This window comes from Botryllus schlosseri, chromosome 10 (genome assembly GCF_051294905.1).
Source record: "Botryllus schlosseri isolate E-star chromosome 10, Bs_hap1, whole genome shotgun sequence".
In the NCBI taxonomy this organism is placed as follows: Eukaryota; Metazoa; Chordata; class Ascidiacea; order Stolidobranchia; family Styelidae; genus Botryllus; species Botryllus schlosseri.
The window spans coordinates 25,136,854-25,153,623 of record NC_137245.1 but is presented as its reverse complement, the minus strand read 5'-3'; the positions used below and the strand labels follow the sequence as shown (position 1 = coordinate 25,153,623).

Genomic DNA, 16,770 nt, shown 5'->3' with positions numbered 1-16,770 from the left:
CCAAGGGTCGGCAACCTACGGCCCGCGGGCCGGATCCGGCCCGCCAAGCGAAATCGTCCGGCCCGCGACATAATAATTAGTTATCACAAGAATACGGCCCGCCGTTTCATAATGAGGTTCAATCTGCATTGCAGCACTGCATGAAAAAATGCGGTATTACTACGATATAATAGTAGCTTACATCGTATTAGTCTATTGTTACGCCATAAAACGAAGGTGGTTGAAGTAGGAAATGGAGATACTAGACTGCCATCAGTGCTTATCAAGCGGGTGTATCTCGCAACCGAAGGTGCTCCATACTGTTAATATGATTTTTGTCTCATTAACTGAATCAGTTACGCCAGATATTACTAGAAGCAGAGACTCAATATGGCGACGTCCTGTAGGCCTATATCTGTCATGTTCGCGCATAAAGTCGGGCAGCTATGCTTACACGAGTGTATGAACTGAGAAATCAAATAGCAACTTTCCTCGAAAACCCTGAGGTTTCCCCCTGCGATTATCTGAAATTGATGAAGTGCAGATTAATATACCACAAGAATGACGAGGATACCTATCCAGAAACTAGCTCACTTTCATTTCGGACACGTCTACAGATCCTCCGACGCCAACTACGAATGGTATTACATCGATGTCACGCAGCATCTGTGCGCTTTGGATCAAGTAATTTCGATCAGCCGCCCTGAACGATGAACAGAGAAGAGTCATGAACACTGAACAGTCATCCAACAAGCATATAGGAATATAAGAGCACTTGTTATTCTAGAGATGTTCAGGGGTGTTCAACTGTTCAGGGTCAGTATCGGGGTAATATACTTCTTTCGGAGTACCTAAAGCAGTGAAGCGATAAAGTTTGATTCGCTTTTATGAGTAACATTTTCATAAGAACCTTGAGAAATACACCCTGTATCACGGTAACTGGTGTAGGCTAGGGTTGCCATACGTCCGGAATTTCCCGGACATGTCCGGAATTTCACTGAAAAATCTGCGTCCGGGAGGAATTTCTAAAATATGCCTTAATGTCCGGAATTTTGAAGGCTTGAAGCAGGCTCAAAAGTTTTTCGTAAATCAACATAAAAAATATTATTTTCAAGCAGATTTATGCTAACCACAATTGTTCTTCGCGCCGCGCGTGAGTTTGCAACGTATAAGGCTATTAGTATGGGCTTCAGGCACCACCCTCGCCAAAAATGCAATCAAAATAAGTATAAATAACCAGCATTTACTGAAATGAGTCTGATTGTAATCATCGCAATTATAAGCAAACGGTATATTCCTAGAGTTGGTTAAGGCCGATTGGATGCTTCAATCACACACAGTGGCTCCAAATCTTGGGGTCGTCCGCCTTTATCTGGAGATCGCGATGATGTTAAATGTAATCAGCTTGCTATGCCGTGTGTAAGTTTGGGCGAGCTGAATTTTTTTAGTAATCAGCTTATCAAGTTTTGAGCTTTGCCACGGAACATTTGCAAGTGGGAAAGGAGGTCGCGAGCATAAAAGTCTGGATGACATCACCGGATGTGCAACCTGCTGGTGCATTTTATAGTAGCCTAATATATCGAAGATTCAATATTATTGACAGAATTCATACATAAAATATAACAGCCAAATGCATATAGTAAGTGCCCAGCAAGTTACATCGACTACTCTATGGTGGGCCCAATATCAGTGCTTTTTGGGCGGATGGGGGAGGGGGGGGGGGTTGGGGGAGAAAAAATGTTGTTTCGGACCTGATTAAAACTCATAAACAGATAGCCGCACCGACCTAACTGTATAGCAGGGCTGTCAAACACAATCCTGACAGGCCAGACACGGCCCGCCAGATGATTTCATCCGGCTCGTGGAGGAATCTATTGCTAACCCTGTAGCAATCACCAGAGCTCACATTACAGATGGCCAAATTCATGACCTATGTTCCACTTCATTCCTGTATAGCAGGGGTGGGCAAACTTTTGAGCTCGCGGGCCGCACTATATCAAATTGGGATTATAAACCAAAATGCAATATTGGTATTTGATTATAGTTAGGACATGGAGATAATATCTATGCTTATTTAAAACAAACCAAACATTGCTACGACGATATCGTACAATGGCGAGATTTCATAGGCTGGTCGACCTCAATGACCAATTTGTCAAAACTATAGAGGTGAAAGTCGGTTGTCCCGATTCTTAGAACAGGATTGAAATTTAAATTTGTGAGCACTGAGCAGCAATCTGTTCATAGATTTACTAATTCCACTTTTGGTTCAGTTCCAGGACACACAATGCTGACAGCACCATGACCATGTTAGATTTAAACACGCTTCTACTATTTGTAGATAAAATATAACTACCCTAAGTCTACGCACAGAACGAATATATAAGCACATCACTAAAATAGGTAAAACTGGAGTGGCCAATCTGAAATCACACTCGTGATCCAAATTATGTCAATCTCGTTTAGGAATTCTGTCATTTTTAGCAGTTGAAACATTTCAAAATGCGTGGGCCTTGAGATGGTCGCACCAGAAATTAAACATAAAATAATATAGGAAGTATTTACCTTAGAGTAGTGGTTCTCAAACTTTTTAAGACACGGACCCCTTGTGATGGTGAAAGATTTCGCGCCCCCCTTATCGTCATATCACAAAACGTAACCAGGATGCTAGCAAACCTAACGGATAGTTTGATGGCATGAAAGGTTACGATTGTGGATGAGAGATTTTTAGATATTAAATTCAGACTAAATACAAATCAACAATTAGGAATTGAGTGTAAATTGCGCGGACCGCAATTTTTTTTCTCATTCGAGATCAGCTTCGGCCCCCTTCAGACGATTTCACGCCCTCAAGGGAGACGCGCCGCCCAGTTTGAGAACCACTGCCTTAGAATTATCATGGTGAAATATACTAAGAAAAAAGTTTAATTAGTCCCTGCATTAATTCGATATTTAGTTCGCATTTTAACTATATTTCTAATAAGTTTCTTTAGACTCTCGCGGGCCGTAGTTTGCACACCCCTGCTGTATAGTGTATACAGTCGATGGGCAATGCTTTGCCAGTGTGATGTCATATTGACGGCCAATGTGTTACACCTAATTTTAAAATCCGCTAGGGGGCGCTAAAGAGTGTCCGGAATTTGCTTCACAAAAATATGGCAACCCTAGTGTAGGCCTATAGGTTTTCGAAGATTGCCGCACGTTTTACTTTTATATATGGCATGTTTTTGTTGCCCTAGAATCGTGAGAAAGTTGCATTTATCCGCAATAAGTTTCTCTTCGATTATTAGGGTATATAATTAATAATATTAGGATACTCAAAAGGATACCATTAAGCTATCTCGACACCCAAGGGCATAGATCATGGCTCATGGATCATCACGAATCATATGTCTCTTAACCACCAGCGAACCTCTGAGAATGGTTCAGTGAACGGCTGGGATTCCCGGGAACACCTGTTAAGTTAGATAACCACCGCGCTAAAGAAACAAGAAACTAAATATACTGAGTTTCCGTCCGTGAGTAGTATTAAAACTTGAGCATTGCCAGATTTGTTGAAGTTTCTTGAATTGAAGAGACTCAATATGGCGACGTCCTGTAGGCCTATATCTGTCATGTTCGCGCATTAAGTCGGGCAGCTATGCTTACACGAGTGTATGAACTGAGAAATCAAATAGCAACTTTCCTCGAAAACACAAATATCGCCGACTCATAATCGTGTAATCGAAAATGAGTATCTCATCTTGCTTTCCTGGTACATTTAACGTCACATCTGAACAAATTGAATTTGCAACTTCAGGGGGAAAACAACTAAATACATGAGATGTTGAGGCGCATTCAAAACAAATCTGTGACTCTGGAAATGTCAACAGTACAAAGAAAATTATGCTCACTTTCCTATACTAGAGGAGAGAAAACCTAGTACCAACACTAAATTTGTAACTGTGATACGAAATCTACTACTGAATATTCACTCGCTTTTCCGACATTCCTTCTCTACAAAATGAATTCTGACTATTCAGTACTCCGTTTAATGTGGACGCCAATACCATTGTTTGGAAATTCCAAATGGGCCTTTCTGAAATGCGATGCAGTTGAATTGAATGACAAATTTCATACAAAGAGCATATCGCTGCATGACGTTGACAAAGAGTACGTTCTTGAAATTGTTCTTTATCCCAGCTTGACCAACAATGCAAAAGAAATTGCATCGATTTTTGGAAGCACGTACGCATGTGAACAATAGTTTTCAATACAATATCCATTGTATAATAATATTTATTAACTCGAAGACTTTTCGGGTGTCTCTTTTCAAGAGTTAACGGCACACTAAAGGGATTTAAACAGATTTAAAAGCAAAACCAAAAAGGCAAAGTATGACGCAACAATCAAAATCACGTCAATCGGTCAGCATTTGAGTGAAAACCTCGCCTGTGCACAGCACTATGATGACAATATGTTTACTGTCATTGCGCGTGGTAGGTCTTTGTTTCATCTAAAAGTGCTGGAGTCTACTATTATTCAGTTGAACAAACCTATTTTATGTAGACAAAAAGATTTTCTCTATAACCTACAAATTTCCCATTAGTTCATGTGTTTCGTGTGTGTAACTGTTTATTTACGAATTGCGTTGCTACTATAGTACCGTAGGTTGCCAGTAAACTCGCCCCAAAGTGAATTCGGCCCAGGCAAATTCGGCCATTACATCAGTAAATTCGGCCCACCGAGAATATTGTATTAAAATGTATTACCAACCGTTAACATGACATAATTACATAATTATACTATTATAAAGTGATTTGGATGTCAGGGTATGCGTAGATCGCGTAATCACGGGAGATAGCGCGGATATTCACGGGGACCGAATTTACCGACGGCCGAATTTACCGGTCAATTCACTGGTTACTCGGTCAATTCTGCCCTCGGAGAATTTTTTATAAAAATGTATTACAAACTATTAATGTGAATTAATTTCATAATTATATTATTATCAAGTGATTTGGAGAACAGGGTATGCGTATAAATACATATATGTGTATATTTATGCCGATGTTTATGGGGCCGAATTTACCTACAGCCGACTTCAATCGGTATATTCGGCCCTCGGAGAACATTGTGTGAAATTGTATTACGAACTAATAATGTGTATTATATTACATAATTATAATATTATCAAGTGATTTGGAGGTTAGGGGTTAGGTTTAGAGTTAGGATTAGCGTTAGGGTTAGGATTAGGGTTAGGATTAGGGTTAGGTTAGGGTTAGGATTAGGGTTAGGTTCGGTTAGGATTAGGGTTAGCTTAGGATTAGGGTTAGGTTAGGATTAGGGTTGGGTTAGGTTAAGATTAGGGTTAGGTTAGGATTAGGGTTAGGTTAGGATTAGAGTTAGGTTAGGATTAGGGTTAGGGTTCAGGTTAGGTAATGGTATTGTAACTGTTATTGTTACTCTCGCCCTGGCCGAATTTACCGAGGGCCGAATTTACCGACGGCCGAATTCACCGACGGCCAAAGTGACCGAGGGCCGAATTCGACGGGCCGAATTTACTTTGGGGCGAGTTTACTGGCAACCCGGACCGTATGTCCGTATACTTCATAGTTTATTATTGTTGCCATTGGTACAATGCGAATTTCATGGTTTGTGATTTTGATTGCTGCGTCATACTTTGCCTTTTTGGTTTTGCTTCTAAATCTGTTTAAATCCCTTTAGTGTGCAGTTAACTCTTGAAAAGAGGCACCCGAAAAGTCTTCGAGTTAATAAATATTATTATACAATGGATATTGTATTGAAAGCTATATTCAAGTTCTGTACCACGAACCAGCTATTTAAGTGAACAATAGTTTTGAACAATGAAATTAACGAAGAGCAAGCTAAGATCACGTATTTCGAACGTCCATTTTAAATAGGGTCTGATTCTTGTTTCATCTGACTTGTTACCAGAAGTTGAAAACAATTCACAAAGCAAGCTGCACCAATTGTCACATTTATTCTGTTTTGTTGAACTGTAAATACATGTGTCTTCTGATTGGTATGATTGAGATTGCAGCAATGTAGGATAATATATACCGAAGTGAGCGTAAAATATAGTACTAAGAAAATTCCGGCCCGCCAAAAAGTTGTAGGCCTACACCCGAAATTTGGCCCGCGACTAGCAAAAGGTTGCCGACCCCTGATGTAAACCGTCACCATCTTATAGGCTGCACAACGTATAGCTTTTTACGAACAGAATAGTAGCCTACTCTGCGAAATGGAATTATATAAATTGTCAATCGAACACTACGAAAAGTACGAATTGATGACACAGTTTGTGTTCAGTTAGGCCGAACCGTCACATGATATGTATCTTTGCAAATTGATATTCAGCTTTTGTAGGTCGGAAAAGTCGAGACTTCGAAGAACCCTGAGGTCTTCCCCTGCGATTATCTGAAATTGATGAAGTGCAGATTAATATACCACAAGAATGACGAGGATACCTATCCAGAAACTAGCTCACTTTCATTTCGGACACGTCTACAGATCCTCCGACGCCAACTACGAATGGTATTACATCGATGTCACGCAGCATCTGTGCGCTTTGGGTCAAGTAATTTCGATCAGCCGCCCTGAACGATGAACAGAGAAGACTCATGAACAGTCATCCAACAAGCATAGGAATATAAGAGCACTTGTTATTCTAGAGATGTTCAGGGGTGTTCAACTGTTCAGGGTCAGTATCGGGGTAATATACTTCTTTCGGAGTACCTAAAGCAGTGAAGCGATAAAGTTTGATTCGCTTTTATGAGTAACATTTTCATAAGAACCTTGAGAAATACACCCTGTATCACGGTAACTGGTGTAGGCCTATAGGTTTTCGAAGATTGCCGCACGTTTTACTTTTATATATGGCATGTTTTTGTTGCCCTAGAATCGTGAGAAAGTTTCATTTATCCGCAATAAGTTTCTCTTCGATTATTAGGGTATATAATTAATAATATTAGGATACTCAAAAGGATACCATTAAGCTATCTCGACACCCAAGGGCATAGATCATGGCTCATGGATCATCACGAATCAGATGTCTCTTAACCACCAGCGAACCTCTGAGAATGGTTCAGTGAACGGCTGGGATTCCCGGGAACACCTGTTAAGTTAGATAACCACCGCGCGAAAGAAACAAGAAACTAAATATACTGACTTTCCGTCCGTGAGTAGTATTAAAACTTGAGCATTGCCAGATTTGTTGAAGTTTCTTGAATTGACGAAATTATTCTTGATTTTCCTCAAAGCCGCAGCTGTGTAGGTAGTGAATCCCATAAAAGGTATATCGTTCACCGAACGTTCGAATTCTGCGTCCGTGTGGTAGCCCAGTCTAATTTCGGTCCGAATATACGGTTGGTCCTCTAACCTGAATGGGGATATATAGTCGCATGATGACCGGGTACTATAAACGGTTTCTATTCATAAAACATAGACCTATACAATCCACGATTCCTGTTCGTTGAATACATTTTAATTTATCTTAAATAGGGTTATCATATTTTGAGGGCCGTAAAAGAGGACAATTTTACAAATCACAAAACTTTTAAAATCGGACGAGAAAAGAGTTCTTTTGAAAGGTTTACTGGAAATACTGTTTTACTGACTAAAAAAAGGTCATTTTTCCAACCAAATTCCAGGAAGACCGCTTTAACGTAATTTGGCCGCCTCTACCGTCAAAATCCAGGTTTCGCGTCATTTATGGAGTTTTTTACGTGTGTCTGTACAGTCTCCTGGCTGTATAAACTGTAAAGCTATAACGGAGGAAGAATTCCCAAAAAGAAGGGCATTTGGGCGTCCTCGGAGGACATAATTGATTTCTTCAAAAAGGAGGACAAATCCTCTTAAAGAAGGACGTATGGTAACCAGGGCTATGGAGTCGCAGTCGTGGAGTCAGGGTCGGGGTTAAGCTAAGTTTTCTCTTGTGGTAGTCGGAGTCACAGAAAATTTATAGCACTTCTTGGAGTCGGAGTCGGAGTTGGGGAAGCACATACTGACTGGAGAGTTGCAGTTGAGGAAGTCGTCAGGTCTTTACGCTTTCCAACCATCACAAGCCTAATTTCTTTATGTGAGCACATGCAGTTTTCATAATTTCTATGAACCATACACGTCTAAAATATGTAGTAGAAGTATAATTCTCCAAGTACATTTTTTACAGAAATGTCGGAGTTCTGTGAGGAAATATTAGGAGTCGGAGTCCGTGAATTAAAAATTCTCAGAGTCGCAGTCGGGATATTGAAAACGTATGCAGTTGGAGTCGGTGCTTAAATCAGCAATTTGCAGCGGTTGAAATTTGTACATCGGGTTTAGGTCACGTTACAACAACAGTGCGAAATAATTGACTCACCCCCGTTCTATAAAGTAATGCGAGTATTGAATTACTCCAAATTGCACGTTGGGATAACTTGCATTAATACGTTGAGCAACGGCTATCACCCATCTTTTCACTTTCTCGAAATTTGTTGGAGGAATACTTTCAGATCCATCCAATGCAAACATTACGTCCACCAAACATTCTGAAGATTGGTAAATAAAAATACGTTATGTATTTTTTCCTTGATGTTTTCGAGGCAAATACACCGACTCGTGATATATATAGAAATACACACGTTCCGTGCACACTGGACAGTGTGCAATTTAGGGCTGTTCAAAAATAACTTTTTTTCCTGAATCTTGCTGGTTACTTGATTAAATCGTCAGGTTGCCTTAAAAAACGACGCATACCAAATTTGAATTCATTCCAACCAATATTCTCGGGTTTCGTACAGTTTGAAAATTTTGAATTTGCCCAGAAATGCAAAAAAAAATTTTTTCAAATTTTTCTGCCAACCCCATGAAATTGTTGGGCTGTCTTCAAAAACTATGCAAAACATATTTGACTCAATTCCAAGCCGTAGAAGCGGAGTTATTTCAGTTTTTCTTTGATAATTCTAGGATTATCCACCGATCACTGTACAGTAGGGCCCTTCAAAAATGACATTTTTTCTTAAATCGTACTGGCTACTTCATAAAATTGTTAGGTTACCTAATTTAAGCCCACACACAAAATTTGGTTCAATTCCAGCCAGTAACCGCTTTGCTACAGGAGAAGAAAGTTTCTATTTATTATATAAAAATAAATAATAAAAAATTTGAAAATTTTCTGTATCCCCCATGAAAGTGTTAGGCTGTCTATAGAAACGATGCTCACCAAATTTGGTTCAATTCCAACCAGTGGAAGCGGAGTTATTGCCGTCGAAAGATTTGGATTTGAATAAAATAGTATTTACGGTGAGCACAACTATAATAAATAAACCAAGAATCGGTCACCGTAAATACTATTTTATTGAAATCCAAATTGTGAAATGGAGAATATTTAGGCGTCCTCGGAGGATATTTTAGATTTCTTGAAAAGTGGGGACGTTATGGTAACCGGAACCAACGATGACTACTTTGGCCACTTCTGGTCACATGCCATAAGCGAATTGCTACGCCATCGTTGCGCCTGCCTGTACGCCATGTGTACCATTCGGATACATTATGGTATTACATTTATTGGCAATGAACCTATATGACGACATAGTTTCGGATTCGTGTTTGTTATATATGAAACAATGTTCACACGGAGATATTCTTCACAAGTTCGAATATTTCAAGGATTCACGACACTCAGTAAGCTCTTATATTACCGCCAGGTGGATTGGTTTCCGTTTGGTTGAGTTCCGGTTCATTGCTGCTTCCAGTTGCGTTTGTTGCAGGCCCTTCCAGTACATCCGTGCTTCCAGTGGTGTTCTTTATTGATGGCTCTTCCAGTCTATCCGTGTATCCGGTGGTGTTCTTTGATGGCTTTTGGTAATTTAGCTTTTCAAACTTGATTTCAAGATTCGATAACCCGTTCGCCAGGATCTTATTTTCATTCTTCAGACCCTGAATCTCTGAATCAATCGGCGGTATCGTATTTGTAATTGTCTATAGAGAATTCATATTTGTAATATTATAAATACCGGTTAACGCGCGTTCCAATTTCAACTCCGTAGCATTCAAGCGATTTTCGAAGTCAGCGGTGACTTTATGAATAACTGTAACGAAAAGAACAAGCATGGTAAGGGTTACAAGGGAAATATACAATCTTCCTTTAGGCTACAAAGGAATTTTGAGAATTTGAGTATCTCGTTGAGACATCAAATCGAATCAATACACGATTTCGTTGCTCACCTGACGTCATCAACGCCTGTAAAGTGAAGGTAGCAAATTTGTCTTGAGCAGTTTCCTCTCCTTCGCCCGGTTGATCACCATGCGCTGATACATACCTAATGCTTACGCACAGGCCTATTGCGAATATTACTTTCGATAGATACATCTGTTCGTTGTAATTACAGATATTTCAAACCCCTTCTCCACACAGCTTAGAGTTTACCCAATTTGCGATCTATCCGCTGACGGATATGACGAATTAGCCAAATGCGTTAACCCGAAATCATGTGATATGGTATTTTCGTCGAAGTTGGACAACTAGAAAATGTTCGGCTTTTCCAAATTAGATTAGAACACAGATTTTCCCATATCATAGTAGATTTAGAGTTATAGTCTTTTTCCAAATTAGGTTAGCATTATAGCTATACACAGTTATTTTCAAATCAGATTATAGAATTAGAATTACAGAATTAGCGAAGATATGGAAATTCAATTCATATCAAATCAAACTTCATTCTCTGAGCACGAGAATGGCAATGCACACCAAGGATGGCTCGTCTCGCCATATGCAGTACTCCTGTAGGATTTACAGGAAAACCAGGAATTATATTAAAATTAAATCATATAAAAAATCCACAAATGAGACTAGGATTAGATCACCGTCTTAATTATTCTAATTAAACAACTAGAATTATTATCGATAGTTGTCCAAGTCTGATTTTGATAGCGCGATTTCACGACGAATTTTCACGAAATCCACAAGATAGATGCATACCCCATAATGTATCAAATCAAAGTTATAGAATCTTTTTATATATATTTTTCTTGGTGAGGAAGGTGAAATACGACATATATGGGAACTTCCATTAATTATTCCGCGCGAGACATGTACTTGTACAATGTACATTGTACAATTGTACTCGGTGCACTCGGACAATTACGCCATGACGTCAGAAAAGTACAGGGATCTTTTACGATTCACGTTGCCAGTCAAATATACCCAGTACCGATACCACAGTGACAGTATTGAACTTCAGAATTTACAATTCGTACTCCTGCAATGACTAACTATGTTGGAAAAACAAAAATATCACAAAGCTCGAGGCTATTTGTGTCCGATATTATATTGAAACGGATCGCAAATGGCATGCTTAATACAGCCATTTCTCCTATGGCTTAGTTGAAAATGACGGGCTGAAAACTATTCAAGTTTCATAAGGGACTATGGGCAGAACACTCTTGGCGAAAAAAGATTGTATTCACACCTAAAAGGGCACCACCAACTCAGAGTTATGTCACGGTCATGAATTATACGTGCCTGTCTACGTACGTACAAACATCATTCGGATTAAAATGTTGTGTTTGATTTATACCGCGGTGTAAGTTTGTGGTAGAGGTTATGATTTCGTGTAGCACGGGTGTATATTCTCACCCGTATACCACGGGTAATACACGGGCGCGAAACACACTTTTTCGCGAAGAGTGTACCAGGTCAGGTCTCCCGTCGCTATTTCCCGAAATAGCAACTTCATGCGTACAGACGGCACATAATTTTCGAGTCACTATATCACCATACTTCTAGAAAATCATTAGCTTCACAATGACTTTGGCTCCAGCAAAAGTGAAACCGTGCATCCTCGTCTGAGAATAACAGGACCAACGCAAATATACAGAAGAGCAACTACTCTCGGCAAAGTTCTATGGCAGGGGAGGCCAACCAATGGAATAGTGACGGTACATCCTTTCATCACCTCAATGGTATGCGTATTAGCATAAATTCATGATGATAAAATGGCTACGCCACTGTGTCGGAAATGTTCTATTGGTCATTGAGATCGAAAATCTTTGGTTAAGTTTACTAGTTCATATTAAACTGACTGGACAATCAAATTTCTGATAATATACCTCATCTAAAACAGCCGCACGGGTCACGGGTTGACAACCCCAGATGTAGATTGATATGACGTAGTATTCTATTATCGGTAATGTACCTCAACTTTGGTATCTCGAACCTTTTACCGGAGGGAATGCAATATTTCTGGAATGCGGATTAGCTTATCTGCTTATCACTAGTTAATTGTTTCCTGTTGATTACGCTCTCTATACAGTCATGTGACTTCATTACCGCTGGGCTGTTGTTTAAGGAGTTGACTCTTGCGTTGCGATATGTGAGCTGTGTAGTGTGTAACGTACATTGTACACTATATGTACAGTGTACGACGGACGTAGCGTGTATTTCATGCATGCTGTTACAGAATATGTTTAATAAAGCCAGGTCAGAACAACCACAACCTTCATTTAATTGCAGCTTACCGTTGTTAAAGGTCAACTGCATCTTCAAAATGACTTCACCTTATTTCGTACATTATGTGGTTAGGAATATGAATAAAATAATGAAAATTGAAATTACCAGATAGTTTTCAAGTAATTTGAATTACAAATCGAAATTCCAGAAAACGGAAACGAAATCACCCAACCGTGAAATGACGTCAAGTAGTTGACACAACAAAAGTCCTTGTTATTTCTGTTGGCTGTTAGGTGGGATTATTGCTTAGATTTGCTGTGGATTTGGGTCTTTGAGTGGGATCATGAAAGCTGTGAAGGAGATAATTCATAGAGTCAGATGTTATGTCGCGTATGGTTGGTCCAATACGCAATATGCCGTACCTACAATGCATTGACATCGCTGCCAAAACCCATCCATATACCGACAGGCGACCGGACGCCATTAGGACCAAAAGTGCGGACTTATAGACAACCAAAGGCAGAGTCATTTTCAAATGCGAATCACTAACAAGTATCTTGCTGCAATGAAGTATCCGAGATACGCAACACGCAAGAAAACTGACTACTGAACACGGGCAACTCTTGCCGACGTACTGCAGTAGTGCCGTTCATACTTTATTTCCACGCACCAGTGAAATTGTGGTAATGAACGCACTTCTAAAGCTATACAAAGTGTCCGAAATCGGTAAGTGAAAATGTACTGTGTCAGCTATAGTTTTGTAAGAGTGTAACTAACCGCTTATAGTAGTATTGACTGTGGTATGGTAGTCATCGAAGTATTATTATTGTTTACACTCACGTGCATGTGCAAATAGCTGAAATATGTATGCCTTGAAAAACTTGTAAGTAGAAGTGTACGTAGTCTGAAATAAAAACACTTTGAAATCAATTAAGAAAAAAAGATCTATAAATGCATTAGTTACTATAAAGGGAGTTCATAACCTGCTGACTTCATGACGTATAATGGTTATATATCGCTGACCTCCTATTAATGGAAGAGTTGCTATTACTTTTGAAAATACACTTCTTTTTGTGTACGGTACATGTGCGGTCATGTAATCATATTAGTTACTTTAGTTATTGAATGAGGAGTGTCAGATATCTGTGACTGAACCTATCAATATTGACCGCTCAGTAAAAGACGAAAACTTATCACTATCATCATAATAGGCGTAAAGTTAGGTAGGATGCAGTTGGCAATCCTTCATTTTTATGATACTTCCGAACAGCATTTGGTATAGGCCTACTGCCTTCGATTCGACTTTGTTATAAAACTCAGTGATATTTTTACTCCTGCTCTAGATTCCTGCAATGATGAAGTTGACGCATTCATTAAAGCAAGACCAGAAACGGCCGAGTCGACCAAGTCTATTGTGATGATTCATCCTCATTCGACTAACGGCATCGTCAAAATTAGTTGAAAGAAGCTATTGCTGGACACAAAACTCTATTTTTCTCTCCCTGACACAGTAGTACTGTTGATGGATTGGTTATGTTGCATTTATTATTTTCAATACAACTATTCCTTCACGAAGCATTGTAAAATTGAAATCCTTTGAAAGTACTGGATTTGATCGGATGCGCACTGGATTTGATCGGATGCGCAGACAGGATTTTTCGTTGGCTTTTGTTGCAGAATCCCAGTGGCCAGCAAACAAAATTTCCGTGTAGTTTTTCTCAGCTTCCTGAAAAGCGTAATTGTTGTGTTACTGACGGGTAATTATTTGGCACCCGACTCAACATTTCATGTGAATGAGACTCATTCGCTCATGCATCAAACTGGATGTTATAATTATTATATGACAATATTCCTGTTGATATCTATAGCGAGACAATCTCCAATACATACTACTGATTGAAATACTGATAATGCTGTGATGCACTAATAATTCATTCGTTGCTCGAGGGACCTGTTTGCAGCACTTCAACTCTCCCCTGATAGTTTGCATAAGTTGGCAACCTCCATCCTCTCAACTGTAATTGATAATACCAAGAATAATAACTGGAAGTCTGAGGTTCTCCACCAAATTACACATACCGGTGTATTTCATTTGGTCTAGACAAGCGGCTCAAGCTGAACAAGCTAGGCTGATCATACTATATATCACTAACATCCTTAGGTTAGTCATCAATAATCATACTCAAACGACCCCTCGTTTTCGGAGCAGCAAGAAGTTCCACTGATATGGGATCGAGCACATCAACACTTGAAAGGTGTCCTCGTTTCAACATTACTTTCGTAAGTGAGAGGAAAAAGCATACTTACATTCGACATCTGAGTACTCGGACTCGCCTGGTGAATCCATTACAAGCGAAACCTTCGCCATAACTAACTAAAATAAGCGCCCTGCTACTGCAAGACCACCAACCCTATAGCATACATCTGCAGCGGCCAGAAGAGATGTCAACTACATGACGTCACAATGAACATTTCGCTTTTTCTGTAAACATACCAATATTGGGACTTTCGGTCCAAATTACGGCAATTTCCGATTAGTTTGAAATACGGAAAGTCGGCAATTTCGGTATGAAAAAAAATTCTGAACATGATTCCGCAAAGTTGTCTATGAAGATGCAGTTGACCTTTAAGATACATTATGCATAACTGTATTTAATCCTCGACGGTCTATGTTCTATATTTCTGAACCATCTTAAGCATGCATTTGAGAAGTATGAATAAAGAGGTAACATTTTGTGTTTCTGCAGGACAGTGTTTCATGTACTTTATGTTATGTTAAGGTTATAAAGTTTCCTTATCAATTATTACTTTATCACTGACATGGATTGCATATTGTATACAGCTGTTACAATGCATTGTGGCTGTGCTACTCCACTGCTTTGGTGGTGTCGGGTACTAAGACTTTTACCTAGGTCACATCTTCATCCTAGATAAATTTATGATATTAGATAATATATTGTCTCGCTGTCTTTTCAACTGTCCGTGCAATAATATCAGTATGGATGGCATGAAAACAGATTTAGTCTATACATCAGGGGTGTTCAACCTTTTTGCTATTCACGACCGCATTTCGATTACATATATAGCGCACGGCCGCATTTCTCCAGTGCAGTGGTTCTCAACAGGTGGGTCGCGGCACACCAGCGCGCTAATTGGACTGCTCAAGTGTGCCGCGAGCAAATGTGGTAAACTATAGGTCAAAGCATAAAAAAATCCAAATTTTGAGTGTGTCATCATTGATGGTTTTTCTATTGAATTTACCCGATCAAGACACGCGAAGTACAATCGGATGCAATGAACAGATACAAGGATGTCGAGACGACCATGGTTACGTTATCTCAATCTAGTATCTAAATCCGGTGTCCCCATTAGGTCATGGATTGGGTCTTTCTCTGGACTTTTAATTGTAAAGACGCTCTGAGCACAGCAACGTATAGGGACGGAGAATCTCATAAATCTGCGACGCTTCGTAACTTGCTACTGCACTGCCATGAATCAAACTGGACCCCCCAACGTCAATGGGTGTGATACGCTAGGTTGCACACATATAGTAGCATTTAGGACGGTGATAACTAAACTCAGCAATTAGAACGTGATGTTGAGGTGTGACCGAAGGTGTTAACCTTTTACTTGTTACCCCCATCAAAACCGGAGGCTGAACAGGGACATGACGCAGGTTGACGACCTTTATCTGTTTCTATTTGTAGTCGTATTATTGCCATGTCTTCGTCATCGATGATCATTTTACACCATACCGATATTACTTATTTTCATTCCGGAGATGCCAACTTAAATCACGGCCTACTAGCCATTCACATTGCGATTGTTAGGTAGCGTGCCAGCACTGCAGATAAAATGTAGGCTCAGGGCGCAATGTTATGTTGCAGGCGACAAATTTGAATTGAGAAGCAAAGTTGATCAAATGATATCAGTTAACAAATTTCCCCGCCGCTGAAGTTTATTATCCCGGTTTGTTGGAACTACAATTGAACTACGGTTGGCTGCCAGTAACACTATTGAGGCATTGCTATTCTCACAGGTGCTATTACACGATCTGCGTGGAAATGCGTTTGGCATCCATGTATAACACCTCTATCATATAAATTTGTTTCCCCTATCTGAGGTTTCGTATTCTATTGTCTATTTTGGCGGATAATTAAGGACTGAGGGTATACAACAGTTACGTAGTTTAGCAGTCGTGAACTATACACAACCCCTTTTTACATGTATAGCCTATTTAACTCTATTTTTCTCCCTCGATTTAAAATATGGCAACTCAATCTGAATTTCGAACAGCAATGACTTAATCCTGCCTCGTACTTCGAAAAGACAACTTGACTTGAATGGTGACTTGACTTGTG

The 16,770-nt window shown here is 39.6% G+C and overlaps 1 protein-coding gene and 2 long non-coding RNA genes across 5 annotated transcripts; 1 reads left to right on the top strand and 2 right to left on the bottom strand.

Annotated features, from left to right (window-relative positions):
- Positions 1–510: 510 nt before the first annotated feature.
- LOC145448675 (matrilin-1-like) lies at positions 511–10,420 on the bottom strand. Of its 2 annotated transcripts, XM_080327140.1 has the most exons (7): positions 10,186–10,396; positions 9,975–10,049; positions 9,660–9,905; positions 8,339–8,507; positions 7,151–7,360; positions 6,470–6,578; positions 5,345–6,399 (listed from the first exon to the last, which is right to left on the bottom strand). In XM_080327140.1, the coding sequence occupies exons 1-7, from the start codon at positions 10,328–10,330 to the stop codon at positions 6,292–6,294; spliced, it is 1,062 nt and encodes a 353-aa protein (XP_080183266.1). In that variant the 5' UTR covers positions 10,331–10,396; the 3' UTR covers positions 5,345–6,291. The 2 variants fall into 2 exon arrangements, with proteins under 2 accessions (XP_080183267.1, XP_080183266.1); XM_080327141.1 differs by lacking the exons at positions 5,345–6,399; positions 6,470–6,578 and adding an exon at positions 511–682 and having other exon boundaries at positions 10,186–10,420.
- Positions 10,421–11,425: 1,005 nt separating this feature from the next.
- On the top strand, positions 11,426–14,014 carry LOC145449133 (uncharacterized). The gene is made up of 2 exons (XR_013918149.1): positions 11,426–13,135; positions 13,753–14,014. It is a non-coding gene; the product is annotated as an uncharacterized LOC145449133 (long non-coding RNA).
- Positions 13,933–15,036, bottom strand: LOC145449134 (uncharacterized). Of its 2 annotated transcripts, XR_013918151.1 has the most exons (3): positions 14,717–15,036; positions 14,300–14,424; positions 13,933–14,135 (listed from the first exon to the last, which is right to left on the bottom strand). It is a non-coding gene; the product is annotated as an uncharacterized LOC145449134 (long non-coding RNA). The 2 variants fall into 2 exon arrangements; XR_013918150.1 differs by lacking the exon at positions 14,300–14,424.
- Positions 15,037–16,770: the final 1,734 nt, after the last annotated feature.

Coding starts and splice junctions, on each gene's coding strand:
- LOC145448675 (XM_080327140.1), bottom strand. CDS start 10,330: ATGTATCTATCGAAAGTAATATTCGCAATAGGCCTGTGCGTAAGCATT. Junction 9,906..9,974: donor ATTGGAACGCGCGTTAACCG/GTATTTATAATA, acceptor CGATTGATTCAG/AGATTCAGGGTCTGAAGAAT. Junction 8,508..9,659: donor GGAAACCAATCCACCTGGCG/GTAATATAAGAG, acceptor ACCAATCTTCAG/AATGTTTGGTGGACGTAATG.